Raw genomic sequence first — 20234 nt, forward strand, 5'->3', positions numbered from 1 at the left:
ATATATATATAGTAGCTCAACGCAGCCGTCGGGCTCGGCTAGTATTTGGAAGCTTTTTCTAAAGCACCAATAGGAGCGCTCCACATACCATGTATCGCGGCCAATTAGAGGCACCTAAATCTTAACCACCATATCGTACATTAAAATTATGCAAATCACTCTTTCATCAGCCTCCATACAATCATCACACCACTTCTACATCTAACCGTTTAGTCAAGGAACCCTTGTAAATCAGTACTTTGGAATTTATAATAGTTTACTTCAAATCGAAGCTTTTTATTTGAGTCGTCGAGATCCTGACCTGCACGGCGGCTACATATGGTCCTTCGAAGCCTTCAAGACAAGGGCAGATTTGACCAACAACGGGTTCATCGTGGAAGTGGACTTTGAACATATTTCGAATTCGTCTTCGTTGTCTTCAGTTTCTTCGGCTTAGGAAGAACACGCAACAGACGTCGAAAACAAGGGGCCCCAGCGTCTACCGGCATAAGGGAGGCGTTCGTTGGACATCCACCACATCAAGGACTTCAGTTCCAGTACATCGCATCACCTGAATAAGTAGGACTAGACAGAGTGAGTTCGTTCCAATTTCCTTCCATTTCCCTTCTATACCTATTTTTCTTGGAATTAAGAATAGCTCTATACGTATCAGGCACAAATAATTCATTTTTTATACATATCAATTGCTAAATACATTTAAAATCATAATTCATCTCGATAAAATAGCTTAGCTTCATATAACTTCGTAGTTAAAATCTTATTACATATTAAAAAGCCGTCTCCATCGCTTATTATCAATCGCCTCAGTAACATAAATTTATTGCTAAATCATCACATTCCGCGCGCAGCTGCTTATCTACTCCGCTTCTTTTGTTCTCGTCAGTTGCATTTTAACTCGTTAGTGTTCACACATATTGGGTAATTGCATTTTTAAATTTACGTCTTAATCAAAATGGCTGACACGTTAAAGGAGTTAATTAGGAAACGTGGCAGTTTGAAAGCTAAATTAACTTTGTTTAACACATATATTAATGTGGCTAAAACGTGTGAACAATTAAGTGATTTACAAATAACGGAGTTGCAGTGTCGTTTAGATAAAATAAAATCGGTATACCCAGAGTTTGACGCTTTACAGATGGAGATTGAAGCGTTAACTGAGAAACCCGACGAAGCATATGCGGAGCGGGAGCAGTTTGAAAGCCAGTTCTTTGCGTTGGTTTCGACTGCTCGACTTCTTTTGACTCCTACGGTGCAGTCGAGCGGCGGTCGGCCCGGGCCCGGGTCCACGGCTTCCACGTCGTGCGGCGCCGGCCGGCAGGACTTCGTTCGTCTGCCCAAGATTGATCTGCCTCACTTCGATGGGAACTATCAGCATTGGCTCGGCTTTAGAGATACGTATATTTCACTTATTCATAACAATCCCGCTATTAATGACATAAGCAAATTTCACTATCTTCGTGCATCTTTAAAAAGCAGTGCCGCCCTTGTGATTCAAAGTCTTGAATTTAGCAGTGATAACTATCATAAAGCGTGGCAGTTAGTTTCTGAGCGGTATGATAACCCGCGCCTTTTAATTAACAATCACATCCAGGCCCTGTTTAACCTTGAACCGATGCAACACGAATCGAGCTCTTTATTACGTAACATGGTGGACGTAACTAACAAAAATTTGCGTGCGCTTGGCACCTTAGGGGAGCCCACCGACCATTGGGACACCTTAGTTATCTACATAATGTCTAAGAAGTTAGATCTAGTAACTAAGCGTGAGTGGGAAGAGCACAGGAACCTTTTAACAGGCTCGCCGACGTTGCAGCAATATATTACATTTTTAAATAGCAGGGCCGACTTACTCGAATCTCTTGGTAATAATAACGTCAATAATAGCGGTTACAAGACATCGAAACATAAATTGCATTCACATATCGAGCCACAAAAAACACATAATTATCTTACAGCTACTAAAAACAATGCTTATCGCAAACCTATTGTTTGCCCTTATTGTAAGCAAGATCATTTCTTATTTAACTGTGAATCCTTTCGTAAATTGGACGTCGATAATAGGATAAAAAATGTGAACATTTACTCAGTATGTAAGAACTGTCTTCGGCCGGGACACTTAGAAAAACAATGTATATTATCTCATTGCAAATACTGCAAACTTAAACATAACACTCTTTTGCATAAACATGTTGACAAAGCGTCTTCTAGCAGTGACGTCCCGGTGCCAGATGTTTATTTTAGCGGCAACATTCAAACTAAAGTGTTTAGCCCTACTAAGACTTCCGGACTACTGTCCACAGCGTTGGTGCACGTGAGTGACGCGAATGGAGTGCTACGTGAGGCGCGTCTACTCCTGGACAACGGGTCTGCTACCAACTTCGTGACGCAGGATCTGTGCAGGCAGCTTGGGTTAGCGACACGCAGCGTGGGAGCTACGATCACAGGTATCAATGAGCAGCTTTCACATTGTCCGGAGTCTTGTGATATTACAATTCATTCCCTCCATAGTAACTATACGACGACCGTAAACTGTTACGTTGCCAACGTAATAAACACATCTATGCCGTCTTGTCGCATATGTGATGAATCAAAGTCCTTCGTACAATCAATTGCCTTTATTTTACTCTAAGTTCCTACTTCAACACTTTCGACATTCTTAACTTAACAAGCAGTAAGCCTTCCTACTCAATGTTACCGGTTCAAGCGCCAAAGCGAGAATGCCCCTTCCATCTCATGGTAAGTTACATTTATACTTTTTCATCATTTGAATTGGCGGGTAGGAGAGTAGGGTCATTTTCGCGACTACCGACATATTAATTAACAAATATTCGGGTAAACACAAATCACATTTCTAATCACTACCAACTGAATGCCATAAGTTTAACATAACGCACACAAAATAATTATAATTTATTCTTGAAATCTTATGAAATATCACACTCGGCCATCCGACTGCGTGCTACCTCCGGTGCACGATCAACAATAATATCACACTCGGCCGTGTTGCCCGATGCCTTTTCAATCCTATTATAGTTAGACTAGTCTGTTTATACAATACCAATACTCTTCATTGTACACCAGAATACAATAAAATAATACAAAGAATTACAGCAACTCTAGTAGAGGTAAACTTCAAATTATTTAATTTACTCATGGTATCCGGTATTGCAGATGTAAACGGTATTTATTCTTCAGACTAGTATTACTATTACATAAAAAGGGATACCTATTTAAATACCTACTTATACTACTGATCATGTTAACGTTCACGAAATACATCGTCCACACTGTCAACCCCATACGATTAGTTATTTTAGCTTATTACACGCAGGATTACAGACATTATTATCGGCACGTACTTATAGAATAAGCCCAAATTTCATTGCATTGATTTTAGTACTGTAACATACTTATAACAAACATGGCACGAGCAATACAATTTAGCCTGATATATCAGAATAAGAAGAAAGAGACAACTACCACAGTATGAGCCATAATAACTGACATCAATAATCAAATTTTTAGTCCTTTTATGGTAAATGTAAGAACTGTTTATGGGTATAATGTTTTGGGGAAGCTACGTAATTACATTAATGGCTTAATCAGGTTTGTAATTAACAGTTGCAATTATCTAATATTTTCTCTCTGAAATCAAACATTTTTTTTTTCAAATTACAATACTAGTTACATGCTTGATGACGTCCTCTACTGTAGGTCCTTCTTGAGCGTCGCCTTGACTCCCGCGGTCCTTCTTCGTGCGGGTCATCTGAGAGAGGCCCTCGTCGTCAGCGCCTGCTGTGGTGACGACATCTGTATTCAGGCTGTTCTCACGCTCGGCTGTCGCAGTCCACAGCGTCCTCTGTGGTAGATTCACCGTCGCTAACCTCCAGCGTCTACCGCGACTCTGCATCAGTCTTGCTCGTGACGGCAGTCTAGGTGATCTCGGGGTGTCAATATTGGAATCCATTTTACCCTGTAATTAAATTTCAGTGCGCTGCATGATTGGTTGTTAAACTTTCTTCTCACCCTACACTTATTTAAACTCATAATAAACTCTTTAAACTCATAATAAACTCTTTAAACTCATAATAAACTCTTTAAACTCATAATAAACTCTTTAAACTCATAATAAACTCTTTAAACTCAAAATAAACTCTTTAAACTCAAAATAAACTCTTTAAACTCAAAATAAACTCTTTAAACTCAAAATAAACTCTTTAAACTCAAAATAAACTCTAAACTCAAAATAAACTCTTTAAACTCAAAATAAACTCTTTAAACTCAAAATAAACTCTTTAAACTCAAAATAAACTCTTTAAACTCAAAATAAACTCTTTAATCTCAAAATAAACTCTTTAATCTCAAAATAAACTCTTTAAACTCAAAAGAAACTCTTTAAACTCAAAAGAAACTCTTTAAACTCAAAATAAACTCTTTAAACTCAAAATAAACTCTTTAAACTCAAAATAAACTCTTTAAACTCAAAATAAACTCTTTAAACTCAAAATAAACTCTTTAAACTCAAAATAAACTCTTTAAACTGAAAATAAACTCTTTAAACTCAAAATAAACTCTTTAAACCCAAAATAAACTCTTTAACTCTTTAAACTCAAGATAAACTCTTTAAATTTTTAAACTCTTTAAGATCTCTGGCAGCACACTACATGGCCGCACTCATAAACAGCACACCTACATGGCTGTAGACTCTAGCAGCGCACTACATGGCCACATTCATAAACAGCTCTAGACTATTCAGACAATTCGTACTATATACTCGTATTAAACTCAAACTCGTATTAAGCTCAAACTCAAAATCGTATTAAGCTCAAACTCAAAATCGTATTAAGCTCAAACTCAAAATCGTATTAAGCTCAAACTCAAAATCGTATTAAGCTCAAACTCAAAATCGTATTAAGCTCAAACTCAAAATCGTATTAAGCTCAAACTCAAAATCGTATTAAGCTCAAACTCAAAATCGTATTAAGCTCAAACTCAAAATCGTATTAAGCTCAAACTCAAAATCGTATTAAGCTCAAACTCAAAATCGTATTAAGCTCAAACTCACAATCGTATTAAGCTCAACCTCACAATCGTATTAAGCTCAACCTCAAAATCGTATTAAGCTCAACCTCAAAATCGTATTAAGCTCAACCTCAAAATCGTATTAAGCTCAACCTCAAAATCGTATTAAGCTCAACCTCAAAATCGTATTAAGCTCAAACTCAAAATCGTATTAAGCTCAAACTCAAAATCGTATTAAACTCAAAATCGTATTAAACTCAAAATCGTATTAAACTCAAAATCGTATTAAACTCAAAATCGTATTAAACTCAAAATCGTATTAAACTCAAAATCGTATTAAACTCAAAATCGTATTAAACTCAAAATCGTATTAAACTCAAAATCGTATTAAACTCAAAATCGTATTAAACTCAAAATCGTATTAAACTCAAAATCGTATTAAACTCAAAATCGTATTAAACTCAACCTCAAAATCGTATTAAGCTCAAACTCAAAATCGTATTAAGCTCAAACTCAAAATCGTATTAAACTCAAAATCGTATTAAACTCAAAATCGTATTAAACTCAAAATCGTATTAAACTCAAAATCGTATTAAACTCAAAATCGTATTAAACTCAAAATCGTATTAAACTCAAAATCGTATTAAACTCAAAATCGTATTAAACTCAAAATCGTATTAAACTCAAAATCGTATTAAACTCAAAATCGTATTAAACTCAAAATCGTATTAAACTCAAAATCGTATTAAACTCAAAATCGTATTAAACTCAAAATCGTATTAAACTCAAAATCGTATTAAACTCAAAATCGTATTAATTAAACTCAAAATCGTATTAATTAAACTCAAAATCGTATTAATTAAACTCAAAATCGTATTAATTAAACTCAAAATCGTATTAATTAAACTCAAAATCGTATTAATTAAACTCAAAATCGTATTAAACTCAAAACCGTATGAACCTCAAAATCGTATTAGACTCAAAATCGTATTAGACTCAAAATCGTATTAGACTCAAAATCGTATTAGACTCAAAATCGTATTAGACTCAAAATCGTATTAGACTCAAAATCGTATTAGACTCAAAGTCGTATTAGACTCAAAGTCGTATTAGACTCAAAATCGTATTAGACTCAAAATCGTATTAGACTCAAAATCGTATTAGACTCAAAATCGTATTAGACTCAAAATCGTATTAGACTCAAACTCGTATTAGACTCAAACTCGTATTAGACTCAAACTCGTATTAGACTCAAACTCGTATTAGACTCAAAATCGTATTAGACTTAAAATCGTATTAGACTCAAAATCGTATTAGACTCAAAATCGTATAAGACTCAAACTCGTATTTGACTCCAACTCGTATTTCACTCAAACTCGTATTAGACTTCTCTGGTAGCACACTACATGGCTACACTCACAAACAGCACATCTACATGGCTGTAGACTCTAGCAGCGCACTACATGGCCGCACTCATAAACAGCACATCTACATGGCTGTAAACATTAGACCCGGTTATATGATACCACCTACATGATATCTAGAACCCTAAGAGTCTGACTATTAGTACACCACATACATGGTGACTAACTACATGCTAACTACACCTTTACCCACCTACATATATAACTAAACATTAGACCCGGTTATATGATACCACCTACATGATATCTAGAACCATTAATGTCGGACTATAGTACACCACATACATGGTGACTAACTACACTTTTACCTACATACATAGGTAACTAAACATTAGACCCGGTTATATGATACCACCTACATGTTATCTAGAACCATTAATGTCTGACTATAGTACACCACATACATGGTGACTAACTACATGCTAACTACACTTTTACCTACATACATAGGTAAATAAACATTAGACCCGGTTATATGATACCACCTACATGATATCTAGAACCATTAGAGTCTGACTATAGTACACCTACATGGTGACATTGGTGACTAACTACATGCTAACTATACTTTTACCCACCTACATAGGTAACTAAACATTAGACCCGGTTATATTACCTACATGGTACACATACATAATAGCCAAATCAATATTGAAAGTTTAATTGTTGTTACCAAACCACGTAATTGTCGTTACACGGCACTTAAGGTACATAGTAATCACTTAAGACACTCTTCATTCATTTCAAAACTAACCAGAGGCGGTTATCAAGCATGACTTGCTATTGGATCATTTAGCTCATACTAAATATACCTACTATTTAATAGATTAGGTTCAGTATTCGAAACTCAAATATAGGATGCACATGTATGTAAACACTTTCATTTAACGACAGTACGTATTTCAACTAGATCTGCATAACAACCGAGAACTTCTGCATGTCTCTTCACAATATGGGCATATTAAAATTTAAAACCACTAAAATTTAAAATCAGTTAAATAAAATTGTTCCTTTAACGACAATAAACGTACTTGCCTTTAATGGTACACGTACAGTACTTGTTTGTTTTGTAATTGCTAACGGATTCATTAAATATTTATCCAAATCGTATCCATTGTATTCAACTTCGCTAAACATTGATACTACACAAAAATAAAAATAACATCTTATGTACAGTGCAGTAGTAACTGCACTGTACATAATCGTAATATGACTCTTGTAAAAAGTTACCCGCAGAGTTATAAATTACGTAACAAAACAAGTCTACTTCGTTACTTCAACTTGACTATGATCGCGTATCTGCATATTATTAATCAGGTTTTGAGATTATAAGCATTACACAACTTAAAACTTACTACCATAACGTCAGAGTAAGTATATCAAATATGTATGTATATAAAATATGTATATGTAGATATACTAGGTACTCACACGTTCTGGTCCTTTTATGGGCGCCGTGTTACCACTTCTGACTTGAGATGAATCAAAGTCCTTCGTACAATCAATTGCCTTTATTTTACTCTAAGTTCCTACTTCAACACTTTCGACATTCTTAACTTAACAAGCAGTAAGCCTTCCTACTCAATGTTACCGGTTCAAGCGCCAAAGCGAGAATGCCCCTTCCATCTCATGGTAAGTTACATTTATACTTTTTCATCATTTGAATTGGCGGGTAGGAGAGTAGGGTCATTTTCGCGACTACCGACATATTAATTAACAAATATTCGGGTAAACACAAATCACATTTCTAATCACTACCAACTGAATGCCATAAGTTTAACATAACGCACACAAAATAATTATAATTTATTCTTGAAATCTTATGAAATATCACACATAGATCTTACCAATATCCCTATTCCTGCCGACATCACATTGGCAGACCCATCATTTTATGAGCCTTCCGCTATCGATATTTTAGTCGGGGCGGAAATATTTTGGGACGTCTTGGGTACTGCGCGTATTAAGTTAGGTAAAAATAAACCTCAATTACGCGAATCATCTTTAGGTTGGCTCGTGTGTGGCTCCATACCTGCCCTCAACAAAAACACAAACGAATCTTATTTTTGTTCGTTCATCACACATAATGATGACACTAATCTCACTCGTTTTTGGGAATTAGACTCGGTGTCTTCTACACATTGCATGTCTTATGAAGAGCAAGCGTGCGAAAAAAGTTTTTTAGAAAATACCATTCGGGATCAAGATGGCCGCTTCGTTGTGACGTTACCTTTAAAAGAGTCACCGGAAGTACTTGGCTACTCATATCAAATGGCCAAACGCCGTTTCTTGGCATTGGAGAAACGGCTCGCACGCGACCCTGCCTTCAAAACCTTATATTTTGATTTTATTCGCGAGTACATCGACTTAGGTCATATGAGCGAAAATCAATCATCATCATCATCATCTGCGCCATCAGAAAAAGCATTTTTCTTTCCACATCATGGAATTTTGCGCTCTAGCACAACTACACGTTTAAGAGTCGTCTATGACGGTTCGGCTTCCACGACTAGTGGCAAGTCCTTCAATGACATCCAAATGGTTGGCCCGACTGTTCAGGATGACCTTCTGTCAATCTTATTACGCTTCAGACAACATAAGTATGTTGTCTCAAGTGACGTTGAGAAAATGTATCGAGCCATATTAGTACAGCCTTCTCAACGCTCGTTACAACAAATCATCTTTAGGTTCGATCCTTCTGATCCCTTAAAAACTTACAAATTGAATACCGTCACATACGGGACTGCGTGCGCACCTTACCTTGCAACCAAATGTCTTGTTTCTCTTGCCGATGAATGCCAGGACGTCCGGGTTAAACGCGCGATACAGCACGACTTTTACGTAGACGATTTTCTCAGTGGCAGTGACTCCGTAGAATCATTGGTTGAGATTAGTAAGGGTGTAGTCACAACGTTACAATCTGCGAAGTTTAACTTGCGTAAATGGCAATCAAATTGTCCGGATCTGTTACAATCAATTCTTGAACACAAAGAGGATAACAGCAAAGCCCTCAACCTTGATAGCACGTCGCCTTGTAAAACCTTAGGTCTGTACTGGCAAACAGGAACAGACAAACTTCTCTTTTCCATCGACATCAAAATTCCAAATAAAATCACAAAAAGAAATATCTTGTCTGTCATAAGTCAAGTGTTTGACCCACTAGGTCTCGTCGGGCCGTGTATAGTGGAAGCTAAAATCATATTGCAGCGTCTTTGGCTGTTAAAGTGCGAATGGGACTCTGAGCTCCATTAGACGTAAAAAATGAATTTCTATCTTTTGCATCATCACTTACTAATTTAAATAAACTTAAAATTGATCGCTGGGTATTCAGTGACTCACCTATAGAAGTTCAAGTACATGTATTCACAGATGCGTCAGAGCGTGCATACGGCACCTCTGTCTATGTCAGGACTGTGGACGGTAGCGGAGCAGTTTGCGTTCGTCTTATAGCGTCGAAAAATAAGGTCTCCCCCCTTAAACCCTCCACAATCCCAAGGCTGGAGCTTTGCGGCGCGTTGCTTGGCGCAAGACTCTGGACAAAGGTAATTTCATCACTGACCGTGAAGGTTGATCATAGTTACTTTTGGTCTGACTCTATGATCGTGCTGGGCTGGCTCGCAGGGCCATCTAATCGACTTAAACCGTTCGTTCGCAACCGTGTGAATGAAATTCAAGAGAGTACACGCGAACAAACATGGAGCTATGTACCCTCAAAGCTGAACCCGGCAGATCTAGTGTCACGAGGAATGAAGGCTGATGACCTCAGCATGTCCACATTATGGTGGACCGGTCCAGACTTTTTGCATCATTCCATCATTCAATTTCCTACAATGCTTAATACAAACGCAGATAACCTACCAGAAGTGTCATTTCATACAAACATACAAACAAACATAAACGAAAATAACAATCTTATAACTAAACTTATCACTAACAATTCAAAACTTACAAAACTAATACGAATCGTAGCATATATTTACAGATTTATACATAATTGTAAAAATAAAAATAATAAAATTACATCAAATTTAACATATACAGAAATAAAATCAAGTAAAACTAAACTTCTACAACTCGCACAGCAGGAATCATTTCCTGAAGAGTACAAACTCTTATCTTTGGGCAAGCACTTGCAGCCGAAAAGTAGGCTACTTTCGTTAACGCCCTTCTTAGACGATCAGAAATTAATACGTGTCGGTGGTCGTCTTAATAATGCTTACTATAGTTACGACATTAAGCACCCAATCTTATTGTGCAGCAGGCATCACCTTACCAAACTGCTCTTTGATATGCAACATATGGCATTATTGCACGCCCCGCCTCAGCTCTTGCTAGCAAGCATTCGGCAAACATATCATCCGCTCGGTGGAAGAAACCTGGCGCGCCACTTATTTCATAAATGCGTTCGCTGCATCAGGTTCAAGGCTAGGCCTCTTCAAATGTCTATGGGCAACTTACCTACCGATAGAACACAATTAGAATATCCCTTTTTACACACGGGAATGGATTTTGCCGGACCAGTGCTGATAGCTGACCGAAAGGGTAGGGGTAGCAAAACAATTAAATCATATATTTTAGTTTTTGTCTGTCTTTCAGTCAAGGCCCTTCACGTGGAACTTGTCACAAGTCTAACGACAGAGTCGTTCCTTGCTGCTCTCCGCCGCTTCATGAGTCGTCGGGGAAAGCCTCAAACTCTGTACTGCGACAATGGGACTTCGTTTGTCGGGGCATCAAACGAGCTCAGTAATTTCTTAAAAAATAACCATGATAAGCTGCAGTCAGGTATGGCAGAAAATCTTATTAACTTTAAATTTAGCCCGGCTTACTCACCACACTTCGGCAGACTTTGGGAAGCCGCAGTAAAATCAACCAAATATCACCTCAAACGCATTCTATCTCTTACACACTTAACGTATGAAGAATTAAATTGTTGCCTGATTCAGATAGAAGCTATTTTAAATTCTAGGCCCCTAACCCCCTTATCTTCTGATCCATCTGATCTGACCTACCTATCGCCCTCTCATTTCCTTATTGGACGTTCTCTTCTGTCAGTCCCACAAGAACCTCTGACTGAAGAAAACATCTCGCGGCTTGAACGGTTCCAGAGAGTTGAAAAACTCAAGCAGCATTTTTCGAGCCGCTTTTCTAATGAGTATGTTACTCTCCTCCAGCAGAAGACCAAGTGGCACACCTCAACGGACCAGCTGCAAGTTGGGACTATGGTCTTAGTCAAGGACCGCGCACTTCCTCCTCTCCTGTGGCTGCTGGGACGCGTCACGAAGCTGTACCCGGGCACGGACAACGTCACCAGAGTCGCCGACATACGCACGAAGAAAGGATTCATCCGTAGGGCGTATAACAACTTGTGCCCCCTCCCTATTACTTAATTTAATTTCATAACTTCCATTTTTTTATTGTTTTTGTTGAGTCTCTCAACGCCCGGGAGTATGTTGCGAACGCAACTCTTTATTTGTATAAAATTCTAATGCAGTAGCTAAACGCAGCCGTCGGGCTCGGCTAGTATTTGGAAGCTTTTTCTAAAGCACCAATAGGAGCGCTCCACATACCATGTATCGCGGCCAATTAGAGGCACCTAAATCTTAACCACCATTTCGTACATTCAAATTATGCAAATCACTCTTTCATCAGCCTCCATACAATCATCACACCACTTCTACGTCTAACCGTTTAGTCAAGGAACCCTTGTAAATCAGTACTTTGGAAATTATAATAGTTTACTTCAAATCGAAGCTTTTTATTTGAGTCGTCGAGATCCTGACCTGCACGGCGGCTACAATATATATTTAAAAACTTATAGGTACCTTGAATGAAGCATTGGCAGTGGAAAAAAAGAAACAAAATTTTTCGTCGTCTGAAAGTGAAGTTGCGCCCGAGAAAAGAAAAATTACAAAAAATATAAAATACAGAGATTTGTCTATATCGCCACCGCCATCAATGGGCAACAAAAAAAATCCAGGCTGTAAGTCTATCTTCATTTACTTCCTTTTTTAGTAAAATAATGTTCTTTTAGGACGACACATGCCAAAATCAGAGAGTATGTATTAAATAGAAGAGCACAGTTTAAGAACTTTGTGAGCCTCCAAGTGCAGCGCCATCTCAACGAGAGCTAACCAAATTTACCCCTTATTATAGGGGGAGCGAACAGTGCCATCTAGTAATACTATCAATTATTAGATAGCGCTCTCGTTCAGATGGCGCTGCAGACTTGGAGCCTCAAAAAGTTCTTAGGCTGTGATCCTCTGTTTAATACATACTCTCTGCAAAAAGTTTTAAGGACCTATCTGACTAAGCAATGCTTGGTTTACTTAGCGCCACTTGCACCATTCCACTAACTCGGGGTTAACCGGTTAAGCCTGGAGTTACCAAGGTTACCAGTACAATTTGGCGCTAGGTTAACGGTTTAACCGCTTAACCCCGGCTTAGTGGGATGGTGCAAGTGGCCCTTAGGGTTTAAGTTTAAATATGTACGTGTGTGTGTGTGGGTGTGTTGTGAACAGTACCTCTGTGAAGTGCTCTGTTTAAATTTATATTGGAAAACTCAAGAAACTGATTAAAAACTTACTACATATCACCAAAAACACTGCCACTGTTACCCGGTATACTAAGAAGATCGAAACAACACCATGGTGAGCTAAATCATGGATATTTTGCACATAAAACGAAAGTCACATCTAGTTATTATTATTTAAGCTTACACACACATAGAAAACATTTGAAATAACTACGTATTTTCAATAAAAAAAATAAAATAATTAAGGGTCAACGATCAGCTGTTTTGACAAATTGACGTTCAACTGTCACTGTGATACTGCGCATGTTTCGTTCAGAAACCATTACTTTGGGTGCGTTCATACGATTCAATCATTACGTTTAATTATTGCAATAGAAATATTGGTAACAATGGAAAAACAGTGTGGTAAATGCGGAAAAAATATTAAAGGGCGACATTTTCTTACCTGCTCTAATTGTAAGCGCTTTTATGACCTGGAATGTTCAAATACTAAAAAAAGGTATAATCTGATGAACCCTACAACCAAAAAAAATTGGAAATGCATGAACTGCTGTGAATTGAGTCAAGCAGCCACAAAAAAACAGACTTTAACCCCGGGAAGCGCATCATCATCAGGTGGTACAGACTTAAATGCGGTAGCAAAACGGAAAGGAAAGGCGAATGAGGTAAAGTCAGTAATGCCAGAAGAACTTCCACGATCCACGCCAGATAAGGAAATCGTTGTAAATATACCAACTCAAAACTCTTTTTCTTCCTTATCATCGGAAGACGAAAGTGCAGATAGCTCATCGGATGATAGCAGGCTGAACAGGAGTTGTCCTGATATTAATAGATGTGAATGCGATAAAGTTTCAGACCTGGAAGAGAAAATATCCCTCGTACAGACCCGTTTACTATCGGCAGAAAAAGAAATCGAAGATATTCTATCAGAAAACTTCGCCCTTAAAGAACAAATGTCCCAATATAAAATAGAAATAGATACGCTGAAAAATGTATGCAGATTGACTTCATCACCATCGACGTTCATTAAGAAAAATACCCCTATGAAGAATCGTAGCAAAAATAAAAAAGATGCTAAGCCTAATATTGATCAAGAAATACAGAAGGATCAAAAGGAACTTCTAACTTCTGCGATTTCACCGAGAGCTGACGGCGCTGACAATTTATTGAAGAATAGTACACAACAAGATCATATAACTTCGGATACGGTGGAACCTTCCATCGAGATTAACCAGCGGAAAATATACATATTTGGCACGCAACAGTGTGTAGGTTTAGCTGCGAAACTTTCTGCGTCAAGACTTAATACCCAATACGAACAATACAAAATATTTTCTATTACTAAACCATTTGCGTCGGCAAAAGAAGTTCTTAAATCATGTCATGACTTAAATGTGTCAAAGCAAGATCACATAATAGTCTGTGCTGGGGAAAATGACTCAAACCCAGGAATGTTATTGTATGAACTATCAGCCGCTATTAAACGATTAGAAAACACTAATATTATCATGTTAAAAGTCAGCGAGAACCAATTTCTAAATAAGTGGAAACTTAACAGGGTTATTCGATTGTTATGTAATCAGCTTCCACACTGTACATTTTTAAACTACTATAATAAATTTCTGAACCAAGAAAATTATTTAAAAACTATATGTAAAAAAAATAATGTAATTATCGATAGTATTGACTACGATAACAAATTCATACCTGTGGCTAAAAAAGATGGCACTAACCAGACGATGAAATTCAACAAAAAAACGACTATTGAAAATAACCTGATTGAAAATACTACCCCAATAAAAGGGAAAATTACTTATTATTTCCCTATTATAAATAAAGAAACATTCAATACTAATAATGATAATGTCAGTGTTGATGCTAAAAGTGTAAATGTAGAGTTTTTTCGAGAGCAAAGATCATGAAAGAAACAATACAACCATCCATTTGCTACATCAAAATATTCAAGGGTTACTGTCAAAATTAAACCTTTTGGAACTATGCCTGGCTGAATTGTCTAATAAAAGTATGCCAATTGATATATAGTGCCTAATTGAAACATTTGTAAGACGTGGCAGCGAAAGTAACATTGTCTTAAAAAACTTTAATGTTGCTGCAAGTTATTCTAGAGAAAATAAGAAAAGAGGCGGAGTTTGCATCCTTTTGAGAAAAGGGATAGAATTTAAACTGAAACCGTTATGCCAAGAATCGTCATTGGAACGTGTTTTCGAATGTTATGGTATAGATGTACCTAGTTTTAATTGTATAGTCCTTTGTATCTATAGAGTTCCAACAAATGAACTAATACATACATTCTTCCGATACTTAGATAATGTCCTTCATAAATTAACTTCTAAATCCAAACGTAGATTAATAATTGCAGGAGATCTTAATATAAATACCATTCAAGAAACTAAGTATTCTAATATGTTAACAGAACTACTAAATAATTACAATTTAACTTTACATATTAAACAGCCCACTCGCTTAACATCCTGTATAGATCACATAGCAATATAAGTGATGCGAAAGGTGATGTATACCCACCCGGTGCATTTATCCGATCATGACACATGTCAAGTCCTTCACTTTCCAGTCGTAAATATCAAAAAGAAAAGTCAAGATCATTGGTACATAAAAAGAAGAGATTTGTGTAAGGAAAATGTTCTAAAATTCAAGCAATATGTCTCGAGTCTATCTTGGTATGATGTTTTTTTAGAGAATGATTTAAACATAGCGTTTGAGACATTTCATGACTTCTTGACTCTTCTATACAGGCTCTGCTTCCCTGAGTTTAATATAAAAATTAAAGCTAATAATTTGGGACCCAGATGGATTACGAAAGGTCTTATGCAGTCGAGTAGAACAAAAAGAAAACTGAAAGCCATATGTTACAGAGTTCGGTCAACGGAAAACAAATTAGCTTATAAATCATACACCAAATTATTAAAGGTTTGTGTACTAAAATCGAAGCAATTAATTAATAGCAAGTATGTATGTAAGGCAAACAACAAATGTAAAGCTGTTTGGGATATAATTAAGGACAAAAATGACGGAAACATCACGAGGCAGGATATCGAATGCATTAATGTTGATGGTGCCATTGTGAGTGATCCGTTACAAATAGCTAATCGATTCAATGACTTTCTCATAGACTCTACTAATGTACAAAACTGCAGTGCCCTTAATCGTAAAGATATTGTCTCAAAAATTCAAAGCATAAGTAATAGTTTATTCTTAATGCCATGTACAGAAGACGAAATTATAAAGATAATTAAGTCACTGAATAACACGAACTCTGTGGGATTTGATCAAATAGCAACTAAAATATTAAAAGAATGTGCTGAGGAATTAGCTTCTGTCCTTACCCACCTTATTAACTTGTCATTTTTACAGGGTACCTTTCCTGAACACCTAAAAAACTCCGTAGTAAAACCCCTACATAAGAAGGGAGATAAACAACACCTACCCAATTATCGTCCTATAACTTTGGTGCCCATTCTCTCTAAAGCATTCGAGAAAGCTTTTATGAACAGGGTTTCGCAATTTTTAACTAAGCATAATATTATTGCCAAAGAACAAAATGGTTTTCAAAAGCAAAAGTCAATTGCACACGCTGCCTTCTTTCTTATTCGGGACATTACACAATATATTGATAAAAATATCACAGTTGTAGCGACGTTTTTCGATATGTGCAAGGCTTTTGACTTTGTGAACCATACAATATTGCTCCGTAAATGTGAATGCTATGGAATAAGAGGCAATGCTCTAAAATGGATCGAGAGTTACCTAAACAATAGAGTACAGTGTGTCGAACTAGATAAAATCAACGAAAATAACGAAATTGCAGTTTATCGGTCAACATATAGACAAAATAAAAGTGGAGTCCCACAAGGGAGCGTGCTGGGGCCCCTCTTATTCCTTATCTATATTAACGATCTTCCTAAAGAGATATCTTATCCGATGTCCCTCTTTGCTGACGACATAGCTGTTATCATACCAGACGAAGACAAGACAAACTCATATGAGGATAAAATAAATGACACCATAAAATCTATTGACATGTGGTTAAATAAAAATAATTTAAAAGCCAATGTCTCAAAAACCTGTTACATTCAATTCCATAACTACAAAACACAAAAAGTAGACCTTAAGATATTATGTCAATGTGAAGAAATACAACGAGTAGATGAAACGAAATTTCTAGGAATTACATTAGACCATCACTGTTCTTGGAAAGCGCACATAAAAGTTGTATGTGATAAACTCGGAAAATTTGTTTTTGCTCTTAAACAAGTGAGGTTGGTCGCAGGAGAAAAGACAGCACTGCTCGCATATCACGGCTATGTAACATCAGTCTCAAAATATGGTATTCTTATATGGGGCAATTCAACAGATTTTATTAAAGCTTTTCTTATACAGAAAAAATGTGTAAGAGCAGTATGTGGCTACGGACCCAGGGACTCCTGTAAACCCTTATTCCAAAAACTAGGACTGCTTACACTAACTGGCCTATACATTTTTGAATTAGCATGTTATGTACGGAAAGAGCTCTCATCATATACAACACTAAATCGCAATCAACGACTTAGGCAAAAAGATGAGAGTAAATTGCTAATGCCATCATGCTCAACTGCTTTATTTAAAAATAACTGTTACGGCATGAGCATCACTGTATATAATAAGTTACCAGAAGAATTGCGTAAACTGCAAGACACATTATTTATGACAAAATTAAAGAAATGGCTGATAAATAAATGTTTTTATACAATAAAAGAATTTTTGGACGAATGATGTAAGTAGGTATTATAATTTGATTAATGAATTTGGACATTTAAATATTTATAATGTGTAATTTATGTAAAATGGTGATAAAATGTATATTCAATTTAATTTATAGTTGTAATGGAAAATGGATGTAATGTAAATAATTGATTGTTAATGTACATAATGTAAATAGTTTAATTTTAAGATCAATATTTGCATGCTGCCCTTGGCTAAACATGTGATACTGCCTACTTATACCAATTATGTCAACTTATGTACCATGTTTAAGCAAATAAATCATTATCTTATCTTATCTTATCTTATCTATGTATGATATTAAACAGTATCATTTCAGTCTATTCAAACTATTAAAAATAATCTTCATAAAGAAACTTTTTTACATGAACTTATTTTGTTTCAGATAAACAGGTAGAAGAAGAATATGCGGTTGATGATGATGCCGACATTTCTGAAGACAAAGGTACCTACTTAATATAAAACTAACGGAATCAATTAGACTTAGTTCAGCGCAAAGGATCCATCCTCTAAATAGTAGACCGGCCGCACAGGCTTTAGGTTAGTTTTCGCTCATGTCGTCTCGGATATGGGTGAATATGGTATCGATACATTCAGTGTAATGCCCTGAACACAAACATACGAGATGACAAGCACGAAAGTGGTGGGGGTAGTTGCTGTGACGTCATAAAGTCGGCAGTACAAACTTTATTTTTATTTTCTTTTAAACATACTATGTGGGGTACCAAATGAAAGGGCTTTATGAGTAGATCACAAATATATAACATACTGTAACTTTTTCAATAATTGGTCTAACAAATTATTAGAAAACGTTCAAAAATTTCACAATTCACACTTGACTTCTAACTGCTCTAAATTGAAAATGGCCGAATGGATTAGTCCAAAATATATACCAAGTGACTACGTATCCTCTATATAATGTTAAAAAATAATTAACCAGATACATCTAAAAATAAGAAGAGTACATCAAGTTGAAAAAAAGTATTTTTTGCCGTTATATTAAATTGCAACTATTGTTTAAACAAACAAAAAGGGTAACCTATCGAAGTTTCGAAAATCCTTTGTCCGATTTTCACTTGTCCGAAAACGGTTGCTCGAATTTTTATAATCCATATACATTGTTTACCATATTTTTTGAAATGTCTCTAGTTTCCTATGCCACATCAACATTTTCCCGAAATTCGATAACCAGAAGAACGGTTGCCAAATTTATTATTTGACAACCGATTTGTTAACCACCTTTTCATAAATCCGATGCTACGCGAAATCGAAATGTCATTTTACCTCATATCAGTAACCAGAACAACGGTTGCCAATTTTATTATTTGACTATCGATTTGGTAACCACCTTTTCGTAAATCGGATACTACGCCAAATCGAAATATCATTTTCCCTTATATTAATAACCAGAAGAACGATTCTCGGACAAGTGAAAATCGAATAAGGGATTTTCGAAACTTCAATAGGTTACCTTCGATGCTATGCCGATGCTACGTGTAATTGAAATGTAATTTTCCCTTATATCATTTTACAGTGAAGATTACATAAAACATACAGATCTGTTAAACACTACATAGTGCCCTTTATTAGAAAAGTGTCTTAGGTTAGGTTGGTTATTATACCAATATATAGGAAGTAACCGTTTCGATAATATGGCCAGGCATCGGAAAGTTGAATGTTAAACCGAACACTTTCTTCCCGACAAATGTTAGTTACTTCTGTCCCGGAAATAGGAGCTACGTGAAGCGACTGTCCGTTGAAAAAAACTTACTACCCCTGGTAGGTTCGTTAGTTACCTTGTGTTCCTTAGAGCGGAAAAAGGGGCCCCGCGAAGCGGGGCTCTGTCAATTCGCTGACGAAACGCTATAGCTTAAAAAAATACATGACAAACAGGACGGGGCGGGGAAGTCAGTAAATCAAAGCAAAAAACTTATTCACCCGGGTAGGTTCGTTAGTTACCTTTTGTCCCTTAGAGCGGAAATAGGGGCCCCGCGAAGCGGGGCTCCGTCGACTTGCTGGTGAAACGTGATAGCTTAAAAAGATACATGACAAATAGGACGGGGCGGGGAAGTCAGTAAATCAAAGCAAAAAACTTATTCACCCGGGTAGGTTCGTTAGTTACCTTTTGTCCCTTAGAGCGGAAATAGGGGCCCCGCGAAGCGGGGCTCCGTCGACTTGCTGGTGAAACGTGATAGCTTAAAAAGATACATGACAAATAGGACGGGGCGGGGAAGTCAGTAAATCAAAGCAAAAAACTTATTCACCCGGGTAGGTTCGTTAGTTACCTTTTGTCCCTTAGAGCGGAAATAGGGCCCCGCGAAGCAGGGCTCCGTCGACTTGCTGGTGAAACGTGATAGTTTAAAAAGATACATGACAAATAGGACGGGGCGGGGAAGTCAGTAAATCAAAACAAAAAACTTATTCACCCGGGAAAAACTGGCTAGAAAAGTTGGTTA

General features: G+C 36.8%; 3 protein-coding genes across 3 annotated transcripts; all 3 read left to right on the forward strand.

Annotated features, from left to right (window-relative positions):
* The first annotated feature begins 699 nt into the window (after nucleotides 1-699).
* LOC134805635 (uncharacterized) lies at nucleotides 700-2629 on the forward strand. The gene has a single exon (XM_063778906.1). It carries the CDS (start codon nucleotides 953-955, stop codon nucleotides 2627-2629), a length of 1677 nt encoding a protein of 558 aa, XP_063634976.1. The 5' UTR covers nucleotides 700-952.
* Nucleotides 2630-6457: 3828 nt separating this feature from the next.
* Nucleotides 6458-9704, forward strand: LOC134805617 (uncharacterized). The gene is made up of 2 exons (XM_063778881.1): nucleotides 6458-6536; nucleotides 8287-9704. The coding sequence occupies exons 1-2, from the start codon at nucleotides 6458-6460 to the stop codon at nucleotides 9696-9698; spliced, it is 1491 nt and encodes a 496-aa protein (XP_063634951.1). The 3' UTR covers nucleotides 9699-9704.
* Nucleotides 9705-10042: 338 nt separating this feature from the next.
* LOC134805636 (uncharacterized) lies at nucleotides 10043-11862 on the forward strand. The gene has a single exon (XM_063778907.1). It carries the CDS (start codon nucleotides 10043-10045, stop codon nucleotides 11831-11833), a length of 1791 nt encoding a protein of 596 aa, XP_063634977.1. The 3' UTR covers nucleotides 11834-11862.
* The last annotated feature ends 8372 nt before the right edge of the window (nucleotides 11863-20234 follow it).

Source organism: Cydia splendana, unplaced genomic scaffold (assembly GCF_910591565.1).
Source record: "Cydia splendana unplaced genomic scaffold, ilCydSple1.2 scaffold_46_ctg1, whole genome shotgun sequence".
Lineage (NCBI taxonomy): Eukaryota > Metazoa > Arthropoda > Insecta > Lepidoptera > Tortricidae > Cydia > Cydia splendana.

What these genes read in the sequence shown, in the direction of transcription:
- LOC134805617 (XM_063778881.1), top strand. Translation starts at nt 6,458, where the DNA reads ATGGCTGTAGACTCTAGCAGCGCACTACATGGCCGCACTCATAAACAG. An exon ending in GGCTGTAAACATTAGACCCG is followed by an intron (nt 6,537 to 8,286) that starts GTTATATGATAC and finishes TATCACACATAG; the next exon opens with ATCTTACCAATATCCCTATT.
- LOC134805635 (XM_063778906.1), top strand. Translation starts at nt 953, where the DNA reads ATGGCTGACACGTTAAAGGAGTTAATTAGGAAACGTGGCAGTTTGAAA.
- LOC134805636 (XM_063778907.1), top strand. Translation starts at nt 10,043, where the DNA reads ATGATCGTGCTGGGCTGGCTCGCAGGGCCATCTAATCGACTTAAACCG.